Here is a 22,915-nt window from a genome sequence, read left to right on the forward strand (position 1 = left end):
ACATGAAATCATGAAAGCGATACAAATAATTATTTATGGATATCTTTTTATATCTAACAATAGTTTCAGGGTATTATAATAAATTTTAAAAGCACTCTATAGTTTTATAAAGTTTAATGGATTTTTTTAATAAATAGAAAAAAAAACGATAAATATATTATCTTTAATTTGTTCGTATCGAAGTTAATGAAATTAATAATTGTAACTAATTATAGTTTTAGTGTTTTACTCATCAATAATTATAGTGAAAAAAAAAAAAAAAAAAGACGTACAAGTCTTTAGTATCATTGAATTACGGGACCTATTATTTGGAATGTTTGATCTTTTGAAATTTTAAAATAAAATTTTAAAAATAAGGTAGGATTATCCATCTTTTTACCTTATTTTATTATTAATTAATAAGATACTTTTTTATTAAATATTTTTTTAGAAGTTATAAATTCAACCTCGACACATCAATTTGTAAGACAATATTTTAATTTTTAATGTGGTCCCTCACTCAATCAACACAAACGTACAAATAATAGAAATCGTGGCTTGTGATTATTGTTGTATATGCCACACCGATTGGACATTAGTAATTTTTCACTAGTCGTAGCATGTACGTACACAATCTCGGGGGAGAAAAATCTCACAAAAATTTTGGCATGTCATAGCTAAAATAGACTCAACGTTAAAGAAAATATGTTACAGCCGAGTAAATATATGGTCAAACAAGGAGTGGAAATTTACATTAAAAATTGCTTGGTAAATTGAGAAAGAATAAAATATTAAAAAAATGTGACGCTTACAATTCATATATGAAACTTCTTATTTGGGACCTAGTCATCCATGGATATTGCAACTTTGAAGGAAAGGATGCTCATAGTCGACATGCTTTTTCCAGAACAGCTTGTACTTCTCAAGCCCAATATCTAACCATGGCTTCAAGTGTCCATCGTAGTGTATGACAGCAGCCTGCTCTATGTCCTCCTGCCTCACATTGGAGTCGTAACCCAGGCCGAGCAAGTGCCATTTCTTATTTAAAGGAACTGTATGTCCATGAAACGTGATCCATCCAATGGGCAAGCTTCCTGATTTCCACAATGACCGTTCATTGCCCTATGAGACGATTTTAATTTGTTAAAAATTTGTCAACACCGTTGTATTAAGGATATAGAAAGGAAGCATGCTTCCAGGTGCGAAACCAAATTTCCATAATGTGGGGATGAATGCGGTAGGTGAATAGATTTTGGAGGGGGTGACACTAGCAGTTTGAAAAACTGCACACAAAATTTCAAATTTTCTGTTCGGTCGACTTTCTGTGATACATGCCTCTGGTAATAAGTATTATTTACTCACCAGTTGAAGGTACTTGTGATAAACTTGGGTTAAACTTCTTCGTCTCCATTGTCGTAGATCGAACAAGTTCATCCCAAAGGCCCACGTGCACATGTTGTCATCAAATCTGTTTGCAAGTATGGGGTCTGTGAAATTGATGAACATATCCATATGGCGGAATGAAGGCTCCCCTTCATCACATGTCTGAACAGCACCATTTACCCTGCCTCGCATTTTCATGCCCCAGAGTCTTGTTAAATCTTTTCTCACCACCACGTCGTGATCAAGAAGGATTATCTTATTCAAATGAGGAAATAAATCTGGCAAATAAAATCGAAGGTGGTTCAGCTCAGAAGTGTATCGTGGATCAACAGAAGCTTCCTTCTTCGTGGTCACATTGTATTTGGTTGATAACCATCGATAACTGTCTGTGCTCGAAACATGAACTGTAGCTTTGCCAGGAGGATTTGATAAGAACCACTTTGACATAGATGGAAAGTTGAGCGAATCTGTCACTATATGAAATACTATTCGTCCAGGTTCCTGTCGAGTAAAGAAATGTGGTTACATTATAGTATTAGATTCACACGCATGACTGAGAAGCAGCATCAAGCCATTACCATTAACCCAGTCACCAATAATCATTGAACTACTATGCTGTCACCATCAGTTGTTTTTGTGACAATAAGGTTTTGCAGAACATCCAAATTGTCTTTAAAGTATAGTGCATAAACAAAAGATAAATACTTTATATATAGTTTTTTTTACACAAAATATATTTTTAATCAAAATAGCATCAAAACCTTCAATTTTCTCGAGAAAAAAAGAGAACAATCAAAACTATCATCATGCTAGCCACATATCTCAGCTTCAACTTACCAATCGTTCACCAATGAAGTAATTAGGCGGGATAGTTAACAAAATAACATTGATTAATTTTTTTATTTTTCGGAAAACAACTCACCCAAGTGTATTTGAATACAGTCACATACACTTGAATATGGTTATTTCTCAAAAACAAAATTTGACCAAATTTATTTCACAAAATTTTCCGTAATTAGGCAAAGGCATAATATAAATATGGTTAGCGGTTATCTTTTTAAAATAAATAAAGAAAATATAAGGACATTGAAACAATAGAAAAAATATATCCTTCAATTCATAGATTGAAAGTTATATTTCCTTGCAACACTCCAATAAAGATTCAAGTCATGTTGCAAAAAAAATTAAAAATCAAAACTGAGAAGCATGCCCAAAACTATTAGATCGTCCAATGAAACTCTTCCCTTAATTCGAAATTTTCTTCAAAACCAGAACATTCTCAAAGTTTTCCAATTTAATTTTGCTTGAAGTTTTGCATGAATAATAGGAAAGAAAATGGAAAAAGAAATCACCAGGAAGAAGGGAAGCAAAGCAGACCGCTTACCCTAGCTGTCGAAACAGTTGAGTTCACAACAACCGAACAAGCCAATATATTGTCAGAGAAAACAGCGAAGTGATAAAGATCAGGATCCTGTCGTTTATGTTTGTTAGGGAACTCCCGCTCCTCAGGCTCCAAAGCATAATATTCAGCAGTCAATCTCATAGCAAGGCAGTGAAGACCTTTAGGGATGGTTCTTCCACCAAGCTCTTTAAGAAACGTTTCTTGAGTCCGGTGTGTCCTGACCTGCTCTTCAGCATTATAGGTCATAGCACGAAGTTTTTTCACCATAGCAGTGCAATCAGGGTATACACGACTGGCTTTCAACAAAGTAGAATCCATGGCTTTCATTTTCTGTAAAGCACTGAAGAAGCAGTGTTGATTTATCTTTGACCTTAATGATTTTTTTTAAACAACCATAATGAATTTTCATAGAACAGTAGCTTCCATCAAGATAAAACCTGACATGTATATACTTCCGTTGAGTGAAAAATCATAATAACACTAACATATTAATTAGTTTATTTATCATTATTGAAGTAGTTGTTTAGTTGGTCACGCCCCCGGTCTGGGCCGCAAAACACGACTGCACGATAAACTCTTATACCAACTATTTTGTATTCGTCATCACTTTACAAAAATTGTTAACCCAAGTTGTTATAAAGGTCCATCATATATCATTATAATCTGTTTAAACATTCCATTTTTATCCATGTGGGATAGGGTATCACACAGCTTTTACGGGAGAGCCTCAAGAGAAAGTACTAACACACCAAATGTTAATAATAATCGACCAGAAGTTACAAAAAAATTCCAGGAGAAATAAGGGAGATCAAATCACCAAGAGTCAACTCCATGGAGATCTGGAGAGAGAAGGGAATAATAGTACTCACCTTTAAATATGAGGTTTAAGATCTTGAAACTAGTTTGATACATGACCAACTGACTACAAATGGATTGCCAGAAAACAATCATTCCACAATTTGGAAGTTTTTGTAAACAATAGTACAGTGGCTAGCATATATAAAAATGAATGTTACTCAGTAGTATCACAAATCAAAATGATTTCACCCACTGTGAAAAGCTCTTTTGGTTCTCCAATAAGTTCAAATTTAGCATATATATATATGAAATGTAAAGAAGTGAGGAAAATGGCATACCCTCGAGATACACGAGAATCTTTAATGGATTGACTCATGGCTCGCTGAATATCTTTAATTCGAAGTTTCAATTCTTTCACAAAATGAGAACTGCTATTTGCCGGTAAAAAATTTAAGTATGCTTTGGCCCTAATCACTTGGTCTTTCATCTCCTTCAACTTATCATCTAGTGTCCTCCTTGGCATGTTAGGTACATCCACGTTGTTCAGAACTGTATCTACATGGGACACTTCCTTTATTAAACAAAAGAACAAAGCATTATTTGGGAAACACAATGAAGCTAAAACGTAAAGAGATAAGGAAAAGAGACACCCCCCAAAAAAATGCAATGAAAAGTTATTCATCATTTCACAGAGTAATGAAAAGACGTTCTGTAAACTAGAACCCCCCAACAAACAGAAATATGCATTGTGATGAAAGTATCAAAGAACATAAACAAATAAAACAGCCTAATATCATCCTTGAACTCATGGCACCTTGGGCAGATAATTGGTGCTTCTTATATCCTAGTGATATGATGATTCGCTGACCCCTCATGATACCATATATGAGATAGTCAAAATAAATGGAAATGATCAGATTACAGGAAGGACGAAAAGGGAAAAACAAATGGAGCGTGATCTCTAGCATCTCGTGAACAAATATGCCAGCTCCCTGAATAAATTATCACTTAAAACTGTGGGGGAGTTTCAAGGGACCAATTAATGCAATCATGAGTTGTGAGATTGATGGTCTTGTGTAAACCATAACTGCAATTGTATCTATTTCGTCCGAACAAAACATGTGAAGGTGTTTCCCAGAGACGAACTACAAAATATCGGCTCTCTTACAAGTGATGATTCGCCAGTGTCATTCAAATAAACTGAAAATACAGCCACTTAAGTTATGTTATACATCCAACTTAAAAACGAAAATCCAGAAACTTAATGCATATGCTATGTGAACTGTAACGATTGATCATATATGCGTCGAGGGTATATGAAAATTTTCACCATCAATAAGGTTAAGTAGAATGATGAAATAAAATACTCTGAATATTAAGTCATTTATATCAACCAGATTAATGTACCTTTGTCCCCTGCAAATCCTCCTGCTGCTTTTTCTGTGTACCGTCCTTTGTATTAGATCCAGCAGCTGAAGTTGCAATAAGAACAGAGTTAAATGTGATTCAAAATTCTATGAAAAAAATCAACATTTAATCTTGAAAAAAGGACATGTGAACAAGACCAACCATTATTTACTGACAAGACAGCACCATCAGCAGAAACTCTAGATTCATCAGATCTTTTATCCTCATCTGAACTAAAACTAACTTCAGAATTTGAGGTATTATCTTTGTACACCACTGGGAGTGGTTCCTTCAATCCTTCGCCATCCTCCTGAACAACATAATCACATTCAGGAATACAAAAACCAGAATAAACCAATACATGACATCTGTCAAACAAATGATGCATCTAGTTGATTACCTGCTCTATTACGTTAAGAGTTTGGGCCTCAGCTCGGCGTTTCTGCACAAGATAATTATGCAGCATATGTTACTTCATTTTTTATTAAAAAAAATTCTCAAATTCGGATGCTAAAATCTTCGAAGTTTGAGACTCGAGTATCAATTGACACCGCATATGATTGATGAGGAAAATGGAAGTCAACCAAATCCAAACACCAAGGCATTTGAAAAAGTGATATCTTGATTCGTAATTCTTAATACTTACACAACCTTCGTCAATTGCTGGAAGAAAGAGAGAGCACAAACTCAAAGACTAGGAGTAGGAACTATTCGTTCTACAGATGGAATCAAATAACACAATCAATATCAAAGCAAATAAATGCAATATCAGTTCACCAACTACACGAAAAATACGAAAGCACCACAGAGATATCAGCTAAACAAGTAATATAACCAATCAATCAAGGTCCAAAGAAGAGAGATTCATACAATGATTGACAAATCTTCCACGAATTCTTTGGACACTGCGACAAGAGAAGAACAACAGGGAAAAACACAAATCAGAATAAACTCACCACAGGGAAAAAAAATATATAAAAAAACACACAACTCTCAAGTTCCAAAAAATTCACCTTCGTAATTAATATGCTTGAGCCTATGAGACAGTAGAAAAACGGGAACAACAACCGAAAGACCAAGCAAAGAGAGGATCAAAATCCTCGTACATCTACGAAATGCCCTCATCAATTTCCTCCACACAATCGGGCTAATCAGAAACCGGAAAAAATCGTTCTACACATTTATTTATCAGATTTCCAACAACAGCAATCACCGAAGCTGAAAAAAATCCGACGAAATTAGGGGGTTTTCCTCGTTTATTTGCGATGAAAACAAGGTCGTCTACGGAGAGCACTTGTGTGTACTGTCAATTCAAATGAAATGGGAATTAGAAATAAATATTGCATTCATCGACTAAGGCGGGTAGGGCTGGAGGTTGCACGTTCATATCAAGAAAAGGAATGAATTAATCATCATTTATTTATTTTTGAAAATCATTAATATTTATTAAATGGGGATATGATATGAAATATGATATTAATAAAATTGAGAGAAAATGGAAACACCGAATTCAATCATCACGAATTCAATTTATCTCGTCGATATTTTTTCAGATGAGCTTGTACCACAATATTTATCCAATACGATTTACTTTACTAACGTAAATCAGCCGATGAAGATTCAATTCCTTTCGGTGATTGATTTATTCATCTGGGTGTAGAATTTTGACCGTAATTATATTTGTAAAAAAATATATTTTTTTGAATCTCGACAAAATATATCTAAAATTATATATACATATAATCAAGCCACCGTATGATATCCTTATCCTGACTGTTAGAAAAGAATTAATTGATTTGGGTATAGCGGGACCATTTTTTTTTATAAACACTATTTAATAATAAAAATAATTTATATCTTATTAAATATATAATAATTATTATATATATTAAAATATATAGATCCAATTTTGTCTAGTTATGAAAGGGCCCGAAATCAATAACGACTGCAGTCATGCCATTGGATCGTCTTGGGTTTGGACCACACACCTTTTTTTCATCCCTATTTAATGTACTTATGATTGGTTATTATCTCTGTCTACCTTCCGTTCATATATCATTCATCTTCTTTAAGTCAAGCAGTGTCATAGTCATTAAACAAATAATATTTGGATGATAAAAGGTATGAATAATTTTATATCTAACAAAATTTATATACTTAATTTTATTATTAATTTAGGACATTGAACGATAATTAAAAAATTTTTATAAGATAATTGCCCAAATATATTTTGGACTCTAAAAATGTTTTTATAAAATAGTTGTTCAATTATATATTTATTTTAAAACGAGTTTAAAGCATTTTATTTTATAATTTTTTCGTAGAAAAAAAACTTTTATAAATATGTTTTTTAAGCACTTGTCTAAATTGAATGTTCACGACTTGCAATGGCTTAATCTANTTTAAATTATTTATTAGTCGTATAAATCATGCATGATATGAGTTGAATAAGAATTTTATTTTATTGATAACCTTCATCTCCTGTCTCGTGTTTTATTATATATAAATTTTCAGACTAACAAAATAGTTTATAAACTACGTTTGTCAGACAAACTGTATTAAACAAGTTATGTGTGATAGACTTGTCTGAAAATGTGTTGACATATTAATGAAAGTCACGATGACAAATGATTCGTTAATTGGGTAATAATGCAAATTCATTGATAATCTGGTTAAAAATTTGTTCATATTTACTGTGCAACTAGACACACACATAATATGGTAATAATAGCAAACATATCTTTGTACATTGTGGCTTTTATTTTATTTTCTTTAACATTTGAACATTATTTTTGAGAAGTTATATATGTAAAAACAATTATTTATTGAAATATAAGTATTGCACACGTGTAGGAAGATAGAAAATAACGGTGTTCATGTCTAACCTTGCCATGATTTTTCATAAAACAATTAACTTGTAATGCCTGAGATTTTATTACGGGAATTTGAGAATAATTATCGATAAATTGATGTGATGATAGTCAGATCAAGTTGAGAGCTAATTTAAAAGTCATCAAATTGAAAATGGAATAGCAATGCATGTACAAGCATGGTCGGGCAATGTTTTACGCGCACATGCGCGAGAGGAGGCGCGCACATGCGCGAGAGGCTTATTGCGAGGACAGAGGACCTCGCGCATATGCGCGAGATTGGGCGCGCATATGCGCGAGGAGATGTCTTGATGATGGCCAGGTCCAAAGAAGTTGGCGCATGTGCGCGGTGTTGGGGCGCGCATATGCGCGGGCTGTTGAAAAGCCAAGCGCCGAGACAGAATGTCTCGCGCATATGCGCCGGTGCTGGTCGCGCATATGCGCGAGACGTGCTGCACAAACATGAAGCCACCCGTACTTTGACATGCAATAGAGATATATATATAGAAAAACGTCTTCATTCCTTCCCTCAGACCAGCAAAAGTCGAAATAGTGGTAAAGAAAATCCTTACGCCTTTTTTTTTAGAAATTTGAAGTTTACGGAAGATCCGTCCGCCCGATTTTCAATCCGACTTCGGTACTGTGTTCCTATCGACGCAGGCTCCAACTGGACGTAAGTTTTGTTACGTTTTGATATGTTTTGAAATTATGCTATTGTCAGAATTGAATAGGATTCAGATATGATGTTCTTGACATACTAGACATCATAGAATCGAAGTCAGATTAAGAAACAGATTGATTACGGATTTGTTATGATTTTTCAGATTATATTGATTGGTATTGGACAGATTTGGATTATGGTTGGATTACAGATTGTTTTGGATATTGACTATAGATTGTAACCGTTATCTGTTGATATGGTATTTACGTGGATATTGAGATTGTGCCGTTATGTCGATGATTTGAATTAAATTCATAGTAATCAGATTCAATATTGAATTGAGAATGGAAGGTTGATATTATTATTCTCGATATGTCCTTTTAGATTTACAGAGACAATCTTGAGTTCAGAACTTCCGTTTCTTCAAACCGAGACTACAAACGAAAGGTATAAGTCAATGTGGTATTTGGAGATCGACACAAGTAGGATATACTTGTGTTTCCCTAAATCACATACTATTTGTTATTATTTGCATTGATTTGATTTGATATGCTTGTTCTATTGATGTATAGAGAGCATGTGTTTAGACGAGTGATCTTGTGACAGAAGTACCTGATAGTGGCGGGATCGCCACGGGCACATTGCACGATGTCACAAGATAGTGTATTGGCGATAGTGCCACAGTCTGTGACGGATAGGTCAAGACACTGGATGTTTGGTTATATCGACGTGGATAGAATCAGAGTTTCTTCTATTACTGTTGGTCGATATAGGAATACCAACGTCTGGAAACCGGGATCCCTAAACTAGGATTGAGTCTAGTCTGAGCCGTGGAATCACGAGTATGATTGATAGTTTGATATTAATTATGTTTCAGTTTTTGATATATATCTGATATCTGCTTCATGCTTTATATTAATTATATGATTGCATGTTTCGTTGATTTCTACTGGGATTTGTTCTCACCGGAGTTATCCGGCTGTTGTCGTGTTTGTATGTGTGCATGACAACAGGTGGGACATGTTCAGAGTCGAGGAGATGAAGAGAAATATCGTGATTAGAGTGGAGACTACGGACTTGATCTGAGATAGGGTTGAACACTTGATATTTAGTAGTTGAACCTTAGTTTGTAAATGATTGTATATAGTACAAAACTTGTACTTGACTTTTATACTGATATGTATAGTAGAGTGATTCCATTACGTTCCGCATTTGATATTATAAAAAAAAATAATTTAGACCATGTTTATTATAATTGATTAATTAGTCCCAATGACGATTAAGAACATGATTAGCGTGCGGGTCCCCACATAACTCGTGAGATTAAATTTGTTTAGATAATATATTATGACTTATTATTATTACATAAATCTTAAATTTCAAGTACTTAATTCCGTCATTGCGTGAAACCAATTGACGGTTTAAAATAAATAAATGTTAAACGATGAAAGTTAATATCTATCTATCTATTATCTATTCTATTTTATTAAAGTCGAGGACATGATAGTAACCACATAGGAATGACACCAACTTTTTCTCTCAATTTTAACCTTATATTATATTAATATTACGTTTTTGTTTTTTTGTTTTTTTTTTAAAAAAAAATTTCAACACACACTTTTATTTTTATTTCAATAATTCAAATATCAATTTAGTCACTCCATAATTTGTCAAATTTCACTTTAGTTCATCGATAATGATAAAAATGACTGTACACACACGCATCGCGTGTGCAGAGTAACTAGTATTTTATTAAATTTGAGGACATGATAGAAACTGTCAAAGACACCAAAATATGTATATCCATTTTTGCCCCTCCGTTATGTACAAATTCACCAAAATTGCAGTGTAATATCTCATTATTTTTTATAATTACATTTTGATTCTCATTTAAATATAAATCAAATGAATTATAAAAAAATATTGTACAAACACGTAACACGTGCATCGGTATACCAGTATTATACAAAACAACACCATCTTAGTTGATATCTTGGTATGCTCAACCTTAAATCATATAATAAAAAAAAAAACCCCAAAAAACTATCAGTGTAAAAATAAAAGAGATCATATTAAAATAAAATATTTTTAAAAATAAATATTTTATAAATATTGAGAGATGGTCCACCGATATATTCCCAAACCCCACATTAAATACAAATAAAATGACATCTTTTTTTTTGAGGATAAAGACAGATACATTTATAGATCATAAGTAAAGTCACTTCTTACAAATGAGCTTAAATAAAAAGGACTACAATCTTTGTAATCAACATCCACCAAATTTCGGAGACCAAAGGAAGCAAGTTCATGAGCTGCTTTGTTGGCAAAACGTCGACAAAAAGTGATGGTGAGTCCAGATGTTTGCAGCATTAGTCTTCTAATAAAAGAGATAATGGAAGCTTCATGTGCTAAAGCATTAGGATGACGAATAGATTCAACAACATTACGAGCATCAGTGTTTACAATGATATTGGTCCACTGGAGATGATAGGCTAAAATAATACCTTCTCGAACAGCAAGTAACTCAGCCAGATAAGGTGTTAAAACACCCTCAAGACAACCTGCACGAGCCATTAAGACCATACCTTTATCATCTCGAACAATCACCCCTACACCGAAGAAGTCGGAATCATCAAAGACGGCAGCATCCACATTTATCTTAATACTCCCAACTGGTGGTGCATTCCAATGAATCAAATGAGGTTCATTAATGGTATTGCTGATTCTGACAGGTTTAGAAGTTAAGAATTGAGCCCAAATATTACCCGCACGAGACACCACTTCTCTACCATGCATTGACCGACCTTCGAAAACCCACTGATTTCTGGCAAGCCAAATGCTCCAGGATATCATTGCAAAACATCCAACATCGTCACATGAGCCGTTCAAAATTGTCCGACACCAAAGTTCCATAAAATTTTGTCCCCGAAACCTGGATAACATAGGCCATAAAGCCGATTCAGACCACACATCTTTCGCCCAAGGACACTGCCATAAAACATGGAAGCTATGCTCATTAGACAAATTACAACGAGAGCACAAAGGATCAATCTGGACTCCTCTTGAAGCTAAGTGATGACGGGATGGAAAGCGTGTATAGCTTTCCATACAAAGATTTTAATCTTGTTCTGGATATTAAGATGCCAAAGCCTTTTGAAGAATCTTACATTCCCTGTCGGACTACTCATGCTGCTCTCGATTCCATCTTTTAATGCTAGAAAATAAGCTGATCGGACTGAGAAAACACCATTAGGATTATAGTGCCAAATGAGTCTATCGATTCCCGACAGAGCTTGAATCGGAAAACGGCGTAGTTCATCATGATCAATTTTCCACAAAATCCCTTCGATTAACTGCCAATTCCATGACCCCGAACCCAATCTCAAGTCACTAATCCGCAAATCTTCAAACTGATGTTGAGGTATGGTTATAGGCTTAAATGATAACGGACGCAATAACCAAGGATCTCGGAAGACTTTGATATATTCACCAGAGCCAATTTGCCAACGGATACCCCTCGAAAGCGAGTCTCTTCCCCACAAAATACTACGCCACACATAAGATGGAGATGAACCAAGTGATGCATGAAGGAAGTCAGTGGAGGGGAAATATTTTGCCTTGAAAAGATGACTGAGCAGAGATTCAAGATTTTGAAGCATTCTCCATCCTTGCTTTGCTAAGAGGGCCTGATTGAATTTATGAAGATCACGAAATCCTAACCCCCCTTTAGCTTTTGGTTGACATAACAAGTTCCATTTTTTCCAGTAAATGCATTTGTCCTTGTTGTTACTCCACCAAAATTTCATAACCATCTGCTGTAAACAGTGACATAACCCATAAGGAATTTTGAAAATCGACATAGTGTAAATAGATGTAGCCTGAGCAACCGCCTTGATTAAGATCTCATGACCGCCAGCAGAAAACAGATTCCGTTTCCAAGCCTGTAATTTGCGCCAAACCCTTTGTTTAATGCCATCAAAAACCTGGTTTCTGTTGTGACCAATGAAAGCAGGAAGGCCCAAGTAAATTTCATAGGATTCATTCGGTGGTATATGAAGAGCAGTATAAACCTGTGATTTGTGTTCTGCAAAAAGATTTGGACTAAAAGTAATTGAAGATTTTTGAAGATTGATTACTTGTCCAGATGCATATGCATAGATAGACAACACCTCCCTAATATTAGCACAATTAAGCACATCAGTACTTCCCAAAATCAGACTATCATCAGCAAAAAAAGATGGCTGATAACATGAGCCATTCGTGCACATTTGATACCCTTTATCAAACCAGCCCCCACTCGACAGTTCAAAAGATTAGATAAACCTTCAGAACAAATCAAAAACAAATAAGGAGAGAGAGGACACCTTTGACGAAGACCACGACTCGGCATAAAGTTTCCCATTGGATTACCATTCAAAAGTACAGAAAACCTCGAAGAGGTAATATATCATAGAATCAACTCCACCCATTTATATGAAAAACCCATCTTCTTCATGATAATACGAAGAAACTCCCATTCCACTCGATCATAAGCTTTGCTTATATCCAACTTTATGGCCATTAACCCTGATTTGCCTTTCTTTTTTTTTGACGCAAAGTATGAAGGCACTCAAAAGCAACCAGGATATTGTCTGTGATTAAACGACCTGGTATGAAAGCACTTTGTTCTTGAGAGATAATGATTGGTACAATATTCTTCAGTCGGTTTGCCAAAGCTTTACCAATTATTTTTGCAATAACATTACATAAACTAATTGGCCGAAAATGTGAAACTACAGTGGGATTCTGAACTTTTGGTCACTGCCTCTACCACAATTATTCCTGACTCATCACCCACTGCCTCTATACCCATCAACTCAACAAACTCTGGTCACTCTCATAGGAACTTCCATTCAATGACTACTCGTTCCAAGGCTGGTATTTTCAAACCAAAGGTCTACTTAACAGATAGCTCTCTACCTTGGGAACCCTCTACTTTTCATGAAGCTCGTTCTCATCCAGAATGGTGCAAAGCTATGGAATACGAATATCAGGCTCTCTTACAAAACCACACTTGGTCTCTTGTTAAAACCCCCCCTAATACTCCCATAATAGGCTGCAAATGGGTGTTTAAAACAAAAACAAATCCAGATGGCTCGGTTGCTGTGAGAAAGGCATCATCCCAAAACATCAAGGGCATGGATGCATGTGCAAGAAGAGATAGACCTACTTCAGCAATGTGTCTGTGTTTGCGTTCAACAACTCCGTTTTGCTGTGACGTGTGAGGACAGGAGACCCGATGATTAATCCCATGGGTTTGAAGAAAGGATGTTAAAGCTTGAAACTCCCCTCCCCAATCGGTTTGAATGGCTTTGATTTTTCTATCAAGTTGAGTTTCAACATATGCTTTGAAGTGTAAAAAGGCTTTGGTGACTTCGGATTTATATGTTAGAAAGTATATCCACGTAAATCTACTAAAAGCATCAACAAAACTAACATAAAACTTGAAGCCATTCCTAGATACAGTGTGTGCAGGCCCCCAAACATCAGAATAAACAAGTTCAAGAGGTGCTGAAAATTTAGTGTGTGATCTGGGAAAAGGGAGACGATGGCTTTTACCAAGTGCACACGCTGAGCAAAATGTAAGTACTTCATTTCTGGGAATAGAGACATTACAACGTAATAAAACTTGTTTCATAGCAGGCAAAGAAGGATGGCCTAGTCTAGAATGTCATTGATTTAACATGCTATCGGACACTTTGATTGAATGCTGTAAATGAGTAAAGGACTTTGCAGATGAGATATTTGTACTGAGGCAGGCTGCTGAAGAGGACAGGACAGGGAGGGGCGTCCCAAGGTCGAACCTATATAGTCCATCATGTAAAGTTCATCGGAGAAGAACCGTCTGTGTTGCTAGGTCCTTCACAAGACAAAAACGTGGATGAAATTCAAAAAAGACACAATTATCACGGGCAAACTTGCTAACACTGAGAAGATTTTTGGTAATATAAGGAACACGAAGTAGATTTTTCAGTAGAAAAGGATGTGAAGAAAAAGGTGGTCGAAATTTAGAGTGTCCAATATGTGAGATCGACAAACCTGCACCATTCCCCATTTTGGACTTTACCATTACCAGAATACTCTGTCCCAAGGGTGAGATTTCCAAGCTCGTTTGTAACATGATGCGAGGCACCCGAATCAGGGTACCACCAATCTTCAGTTGCTGACTCAGAGGAGGCAGTGGCAAGAGCAGCTGCTGGTAAATTTGACAGAGGAGACCTGTTGAGGTTTTGTGATGGCTGTCGAGATTTTGGAACAAAATCTTTTTCAAAACGGTAGTAGCATATTTCAGCAACATGCCCTGGTATTCCACAAATTTGACATATTGGACGTCCATTGTTGTTATGCCATCCTCGTCGACCCCCTCTGGAATTTCTGCCACGGCCACGTCCTCGAGAGTTTTGAAAGGATTGTTGGGTTTCACTCTTCTTTTGATGAAAGAGAGTGGCTGCATTGACGAAGTTTGATGTGTTATTAGCATTGAGATTGTAGGCATCAAGTCTTCCTTCATGAGATAACAGGAGTGCGCCAACTTCGGGTAGAGATAAAGTGTCTACTCTTGAGGTGACGTGCACTACTACGGAATCATACTCCATGCCTACACCACCAAGAACGTAAAGTATCTGATCCTCGTCTGTAACGGGATGTCCACATGCAGCTAAAAGATCCATGTATCCCTTCATCTTACTGAGATAATCTTTCATGCTTAGTGTGCCTTTTTTCAGTGTTTGGAGTTGCAATTTGTATTGCATAACACGAGCTTTTGATCTGGTTGCAAAGAGTCGTGAGACTCGAGTCCAGAGTTGGGATGAGGTGATGCAGCCAATCATCTGGGCTTGCACAGCTTCGGTCATGGAGGCTAGCAGAAATGAGAACAAGAGTTGGTCCTGGCGACACCAAGAAATGAAAAGAGGATTGATGGTATCGTCTGACCCATCTTCGGAGATGATGTTAGTAGGAATAGGGGGATTTTCAAGAATGAATATCTCAAGTCCCAATCCCCGAATACCGGCGAGAATCTGAAGCTGCCATAGGAGGAAATTATCATCTCCTAGTTTCACTGAATTGATCTGATTAGCAGGATTGATGACTATGGGATTTTGATTTGCGGAAGCAGCTGTGATATTTCCCATGGAGGTCATATGTGATGTGGCGTCTGCCATTGACGCTCTGATACCAAGCTAAAGAAAAGGAAAAGTTTTGATTCTCAGTAAAAATGGATTCATTACTGATTGATTTTCACGAATAACATTTACAGTATTTATGTACAAATGGTATCACTAAGATTTTGACATCTGTAATTGGATCTAAAGTTTGTTACAACAAATTAACCAATTCCTTTGTTCTGGAACAATCCTTCGATTGTGTAGTTTATTGGATCAGATGTACAGCTATTGCATGAGCTTGCTATCTTGCATGGGCTTGAGTTAATGGGCTCATCAATTGCTTTGGGCTTTGTTATTGTAGATCATTTATCTTGTAGAATTCATATCACCAAAAGAGGAACCCTTATTAAGAATGTCCAAGCAAACCTGAGTTATATGCGCACCAACCAGATTCCATTGAGCTTGAAAAAAACCCGCATGAAAGCCATCCGGACCCGGAGCTTTCCAAGGCTTCATGTTAAAAAGTGCTGTCTTAATTTCATCATGAGAGAAAGGCTCGTCCATTTGATTGACCATCTCAGAGGAGAGTCGTTGCTGCATCCCTGTAAGAGCATGTTCTATAACCACAGTATCTGGACTCGAAGTAGTGTATAGTTGTTGGAAATAATCCTGAAATATAGCTGCGACAGAATTTGAATCCGAGATCCAGTGATTATCTGAAGAAAAAATCCCCTGAATATATTGTTTCGTGCGATATCTTTTTTATTTTATTAATTGTTTTTTCTAAATGTCATATTAGAAATAATAAGAAATGAAAAAATTATGAAATGATTGTTACAACAGTTTTTCATAATTTATTTTGTTGACACCGAACAATGTTACTACTGCGAAAATTACGAGGATCAACTTATCCGGTCAGGGTTGCCTCCAAAAGCTATTCATAATCCACGCAACCTTTCACAAGGGGTAAGACAACTCTTTGGAAACAACACATTGTTTCATGATTCGTTTTCATGAAAGGGTGCACTGTTTCATGAAGAGTCGCGTTCGTTCTGAATCAATGTTTCATTTATATATATATGTCATCATTAGTTCAAGAAATTCATTCAGATTCTGATTTGATTTAGTCACCTACAAATACAGAATTATTCCATTGTATACCGAGAGAAATTTTTCACATCCCTGTGACTAAAGTGAGAGAGAAAAAATTTATTAAAAAAAAGCGTTACAAACATGCTTTAGAATTCTTTCACACACTATCCAAATTTCGAAATAATCTCTCAACAATGACTAGATGATATGCACGATCAAAGATAAAAAAAAAAAAATGATTTTTGTTTAAAAATGACTCATAAATTTTAAGTTTTAATTACGTACAATTTTAATTTATTATAATCATGTACAAATTTATTATATTTTGTAAATAATAAATTATTTAAAAAATAAAAAAAAATATTTCACAGACAAAAGAATTGCTAGTAAATTAGTAATAATCCATTAATTAATATTACTTGGAAACTAATAAAGAAAATTGGTTCCAACGAATTTGAAGATATATGAAGCCTTGTCCCAGCTCCCACCTCTCTCTCTCTCTCGATTTCGACTCCAAACCCCCCACACACAGACACACTCATACACGCAGAGGGAGAGATCGTCGACGACACGCCATCGGCCCTAGCCCACGTTCTATTTATCCTCAAATCTCATCTCACCAATTCCCCTTTCCTCAGATTTATAGGTCCATTTAACTATAATCCCTTTCACATCTGTGTGTGACCGTGTGTTCCTCCTCACTTTTATGTGTGTTTTATCATCCGGGTGGTCGCGGTTTAAAGCTTTTGTGGTGTTAATTGTGCGTTTGGTATGTGGGTTTAATGCAGATGCAGATGTAGCAACATGTAGTGGACGTAAATCTCATCATTTCATGAGATGGCGCCAGCATGCACCGCATAAGATACGTGGGTTCGAGAGCTGTGGTTTTACATCGTTTATTTAGGTGAATTGGGTTATACGATGTCGCATCAGGTCGTGAAGGTGAGACGGGAGGCGGTGGTGCCATGCATGACATGCCCCCTCTGCCACAAGCTCTTCCGCGATGCCACCACCATTGTAGAATGTCTCCACACGTGTGAGTGCTGCTCGATGGTCTTTCTTGAATCATGATTTTTCTTGTATTCGTTGGAGGGTATTCCAATTTTGCCTTGCTTTTTAGCGTTTTTGAGTTTCTTGGTGATCTGGGTTTCGCTAGCACCTCGGTTTGTCGTTCAGATTGCGTGTTAATTATTACGGTACTTAGATTTGTTCGTGGGTAAATTGAGCTTGTTTTTATGGTTTAGTGGTTCCTTGCGAGTTTCTCTCTTGTTTGAATGGTCGCATTATGTTAACGTTTGATTGATTTTATGTCAGTGGGGAAATTTATATGCTTGTCGAGCTTTCACGTGAGCTGAATTTCTTGATGGGTTTCCTGTTATAATGGTTTGATTCATGTATCGTAAAACATTTTAACGGTGATACTCTTGGATATAGGAATATTTTTAATCTACTAAATGGGGACGTTTATCTGCTTTGGTTTTGATGTATTAGTGAACCAACATAGTATCTGGTTGGGGGCACATGGCTTTCAACGGTCCTTTGTATACCCCACTTAATTGGATTGAGGTCTTGAATCATTGGGACTCGAGATCTTGATAAAAATTTGGGTGATATTCACTATGGGTTATCAAGCAACTAATGTAATTTTTTTTCGTGGCAAGCAGTTTGCTGTGTTTGGGGAAAGATTAAAAAATTGCATTTAATGTAATTCGTTTTTTTGTGTCTCAGACTCTGAAAGACATCTTTTAATCTTTGCTCATTCGGACCTTTTGAGCTTGAATAAATGTTTTATAAGTTTTCATGGTGTAGTTTTATGCTTTTTCTTTTGATGTGAACTTGATGTTCTTTTTCATGAATACCACATAGTTTGCCAGAAATGTATATACAAGAAGCTGTCTGACGAAGAAATGGAATGCTGCCCCGTATGCAACATAGATTTGGGTTGTGTTCCCTTGGAGAAGTTGAGGTGAGGTCTTCAAATTCATTATTTCTTTGTCCAGTTGTGCATTATTGCCATCACTCTCTCTCTCACCTACACATGGGTGCAAACATAAACATGCTTAAGCACCTACAACACTCACAAGAAGTCAGTTGGTTCATTATAATCCTTTCTCGACTAGTAACACAGAATTGTACGTAAGTGAAAGCAGTCATTGCTTTAATTTCTCATTTTTCCCGAACCATTTTAGTGAAGAATTATGCAGAACATTGCATTCCTTCACAAGTTCAACTCCTACATTTTATTTCACTTTGTTCCCACCTCAAAGTCTGACAGTTTAGAATTCATTGGCAGTTGTAATTTTAGGGACACATGGGCTTTGTTTTCTGCATGGAAGTCATTGAAATCTGTTATTTGGAAAAAATGTTGTGCTTCTTGTTTTCTTGTGTACGACATGCTTCTGATGATCATAAATTTTATTGACCTGGAACGATTAGCTGCTCAACGCAGTCCCCACCAAATGCACAGAGGAATTGAATGTTCATTGTTGTGCACTTATTTGTGGCGAAATAATAGAGAGTCTGTGTCAAATGAAATAGGAACAAAGAAACCAAAACATGATAAGTTCTATGTTGAGGAATGTTTGCATGTTTGCACATATCGTGACAACTTCACGTCATTGAGTGTGAATGGTATTGTTTGTACACTTCGATAACGGCCTCATGTCTGTGCTTATTTTGGATGTGTGGTTACTGTATAATTTGTTTAACATTAACAGGATTTTGCATGTTTTGTACAAGGAACTTCGTTTTTCCTCAAGCATCTCAATATTTTCTTTTAACACTGACAGGCCGGATCATAATTTGCAAGATGTAAGGGCAAAAATATTTCCTTACAAGAGGATAAAATTGAAGACCCCTGAAATTGCAACTCCTATTGCATTACCTGCAAAGAGAAAGGAAAGGTCTCTCTCATCTCTGGTAGTTAGCACTCCCAGAGTATCAGCACAGAGTGGAATGACTGGAAGAAGGTCAAAATCCACGGTAAGAAAAGCATCACGAGGTTCTAGTTTTAGTATTGAGAAACCAATTAAGAAAGATGATGACTCCACCGAGGACCATCATGAAAGCTCTAGCTCACCAGAGACGTTGAACAAACTTACTCAAAATACGAGGCAGGTATGGGATATAGTTCTGAAGCTTATGAACATCAGTACATCTTTCCCGCATCGGGGGCCTCAAATCCCCTGTTTTTTTATTGACAGATTTTGCTCTTCATGCTTACTGATATTGTTGTTGCAGAACAATGCTGCTGTGGAGTCATCAACTAACCATATTTCTGATAAGGGAAGAGAAAATGGTTCGTCGCCTTGGGAAGGGAAATCTGATATCTGGAAGCCTTTAACTTGTTTGGTGGAGGCAGCAAACAGGAGTAAATCTTCAAAGTATGGAACCCAAGGTTCAGTTGCCAAATCATCAGCTTTGCAGTCCCATGACAGCGATGGACTTCTTAATAAAGTCAAGAACAAGGAACACAGGCAGAAATCAAAAGATCGAGATGAGAATGACTATATCCCTCCAGAGTCCGAAAAGCCTAAAAAGCTGCGCAGAATTCGGCAGAAGAAGGCACCAAATTTTGGAGAATGTAGGATTCCTCCCCAGACTCTGATCGACGCTATAAGTTCTAGATTTGAGAGAAAAAATCACCCGATTTGGTTCTCATTAGTGGCAGCTGATGAACAGTAAGCAGTTTTTGTGTAATCTTCTGAATGATCATGCTAAAATTATTGACATTGATTACTTCTATATTTCTCTAATTATTTGTGATATATATGTTTAGGGAAGGAGATGCAACACCCTTGCCTCAGATTTCTGCAGGTTATTTGAGAATTAAGTGAGTTCTCAAAAGCTTCATTTGTTACGCCTTTATAAAATAATTGCACTTTGAATTTAACGGTGTCTTTTGACTCTTTTCTATTGCTGCCTTCTTGCATCTGCCAGAGGCATGCGTTAGTTACTTAGGACATTACTTACTCAGTTGATGCAAAACGAAAGGTCAGCAAAAAAAATAATTTGAAGGGGCTATAATACTAGAGGTATTATATCCGATATGCTTCTTGATTCAAATGTTCTTTGGCCTCAAATGTTGTTTGATCAACTAAATATGCAAAATTTTGTGCGGAAGGTTTATAGAGTTCTGATTTGGGTGATGGATTTGGAGCACTCTGGCACTCTGTCTTTCAAAATCTAGTGTCCACAATTTAATTCTTCTCTTGAAATCCAGCGTGTTATCACCTGCAGGTTTTGTTGGAGTTCGTATAATTACTTGGTAACAAAGTGACTTGGCATCTGTTTTATGCATTTGACTTTGTTACTGGTATCAGATATTGGTCTCTTTGCATCCATACATGCATCCATTATCCATAAGTACCTATAGTAACGGTAGTTTCTTGTATTGTTCTCAGGAAATATTGTTTTACATCCAACCTCTCTACAGCTCACACATCATCATTTATAGGTTACATTGATACAATGAGTGGTTCAAAGTTACTGCTGGACAATTTTGGGGTTGCGTGTGTTGAATAACTCTGATTAGTGACAATAGGATGAACCGTAGAGCTGAATCAATAAATCTCTCATCTGTAGTGTACCAAGCTTCTGCTTTCAATTGATTCACCCAATAATGTCTCAAATATGACACAGTATAATGTGCGACAGCAATCAACTTGCATACACCCATCCATCCTATTGTATATCTGTCGCTTGTGTTATCGTGTGCTCTTTATGGCTGAATGATGTAAACCATTTGTTTTCTTCTTGCTTTTCTGTCAACTACCTTTTGGTCTTTATTATCCTCTGAGTCAGTGGCCATTTTTTTTAAAGTCTTTGCATAAATAATTGTAAATGGTTGTATTCACGAATCTGAGAAGGTAAAAACCATCGCTTTTTAAAAATGTTGGAACAAGTTTGAGGTCTTAGGATTTTAGTGCTTGTTGGACGTCTCCAGATTACTCAGGCAATCCCGTGAATTTTGACTCTTGGTTTAAGATTTATTTTATAGATGCCTTCTGGGATTTGTCTGAGTAAAATTCACTGCCTTTAGAGGTTCATTTGTTTTTCTTGACAAATAAATACATAAAATTTCCATGATGTATACTTCGATAATTTCGCATCTCGTATACTTTTCCTGATTCAGCTGGATTACTCTAGTAGAGCACCCGTGTTGATGTTAAAAAAATGATATATTTATTGTGCAAGTGACTGTCTTTTTTACCAAATCCAATTTGTTGCAGGGATGGGAATATTCCCGTTTCTTTTATTCAGAAGTATCTAACGAGGAAGTTAGATCTTACTGGAGAAGACGAGGTAACTTCATTCACTGTTAATTAATCTTGATACAAATCTAGCTTATATAAGGTTTACCTAGTCTGTGAGCATGTCTCATTCAAAGAACTCTCTATTCAGTGAAAATTCGTATATATATGTGTGTGTGTGTGTGTGTGTAGAGAGAGAGGTGAAAATTCATATTTTAAGTGCGAATGGTTGCAAAGAATCGATGAACAATTTTTTAAGTTCACGTGTTTGTGTATATAATCTGGTCTATATGATAAATCATATTCATTGCACATTTAGTGTGAAGAAGATGGAGTCTTTAAGGCGCAATAGTTATCTTTGCAGCAATGATATTGTATCATTATTGTAGGTTGAAATCAAATTCATGGGGCAGGCAATCATCCCCACATTGACACTGAACAATCTTGTTGATCTATGGCTTCAAGCTACTTCCACAGAGAGAATATCAGCCACTATTGGTTCGTCTGCAAAGGATTTCGTGATGGTATTGGGCTACGCTCGCAAAATTCCTGAACCTTGAATGCCCCATTTTCCCGATAATCTTCATGTTATTGAGTTCCTTAGCCTGTCTCTCGTTAGCCTGTGTTTTCTTTACACCTGATGCTATGGCAACTTCGTTAGTTGTGTTTTTTGACATTTGCGCTGTAGTCATTATATTTGAAGAATTTACAGTTAATTGTACTCGGCGATGTAGCTCCTTGGAGGATTGATTTTCAGCTTAAAGTTCTTATCGCCTTGCCTTCGGACAACTTCCTATTATTACATCAAGATCGAGTTTTTATTACAATTTGCACTCATTACGTCAAGATTGGTATCGTAAGCCATATCCTTTGGAGTAATTTTTCATGGATACTCTTGCTCAATATATCGGCAATCACCATTA

General features: G+C 36.2%; 3 protein-coding genes across 4 annotated transcripts; 1 reads left to right on the forward strand and 2 right to left on the reverse strand.

Moving 5' to 3' along the window:
• Window positions 1-675: 675 nt before the first annotated feature.
• On the reverse strand, window positions 676-6,361 carry LOC140967788 (probable galacturonosyltransferase 6). Its single transcript, XM_073428526.1, has 9 exons — window positions 5,983-6,361; window positions 5,840-5,874; window positions 5,370-5,411; window positions 5,132-5,279; window positions 4,970-5,034; window positions 3,901-4,133; window positions 2,747-3,104; window positions 1,342-1,863; window positions 676-1,101 (listed from the first exon to the last, which is right to left on the reverse strand). Exons 1-9 carry the CDS (start codon window positions 6,092-6,094, stop codon window positions 826-828), a joined length of 1,791 nt encoding a protein of 596 aa, XP_073284627.1. The 5' UTR covers window positions 6,095-6,361; the 3' UTR covers window positions 676-825.
• Window positions 6,362-10,702: 4,341 nt separating this feature from the next.
• LOC140967773 (uncharacterized) lies at window positions 10,703-11,356 on the reverse strand. The gene has a single exon (XM_073428507.1). It carries the CDS (start codon window positions 11,354-11,356, stop codon window positions 10,703-10,705), a length of 654 nt encoding a protein of 217 aa, XP_073284608.1.
• Window positions 11,357-17,198: 5,842 nt separating this feature from the next.
• LOC140967783 (E3 ubiquitin protein ligase DRIP2-like) lies at window positions 17,199-22,781 on the forward strand. 2 transcript variants are annotated; one of them, XM_073428516.1, is made up of 8 exons: window positions 17,199-17,386; window positions 17,529-17,776; window positions 18,607-18,706; window positions 19,530-19,857; window positions 19,981-20,420; window positions 20,519-20,572; window positions 21,972-22,044; window positions 22,382-22,781. In XM_073428516.1, the coding sequence occupies exons 2-8, from the start codon at window positions 17,662-17,664 to the stop codon at window positions 22,550-22,552; spliced, it is 1,281 nt and encodes a 426-aa protein (XP_073284617.1). In that variant the 5' UTR covers window positions 17,199-17,386; window positions 17,529-17,661; the 3' UTR covers window positions 22,553-22,781. The 2 variants fall into 2 exon arrangements, with proteins under 2 accessions (XP_073284617.1, XP_073284616.1); XM_073428515.1 differs by having other exon boundaries at window positions 17,220-17,776.
• Window positions 22,782-22,915: the final 134 nt, after the last annotated feature.

The sequence above is a fragment of the Primulina huaijiensis genome, unplaced genomic scaffold, assembly GCF_012295235.1.
Source record: "Primulina huaijiensis isolate GDHJ02 unplaced genomic scaffold, ASM1229523v2 scaffold28027, whole genome shotgun sequence".
Lineage (NCBI taxonomy): Eukaryota > Viridiplantae > Streptophyta > Magnoliopsida > Lamiales > Gesneriaceae > Primulina > Primulina huaijiensis.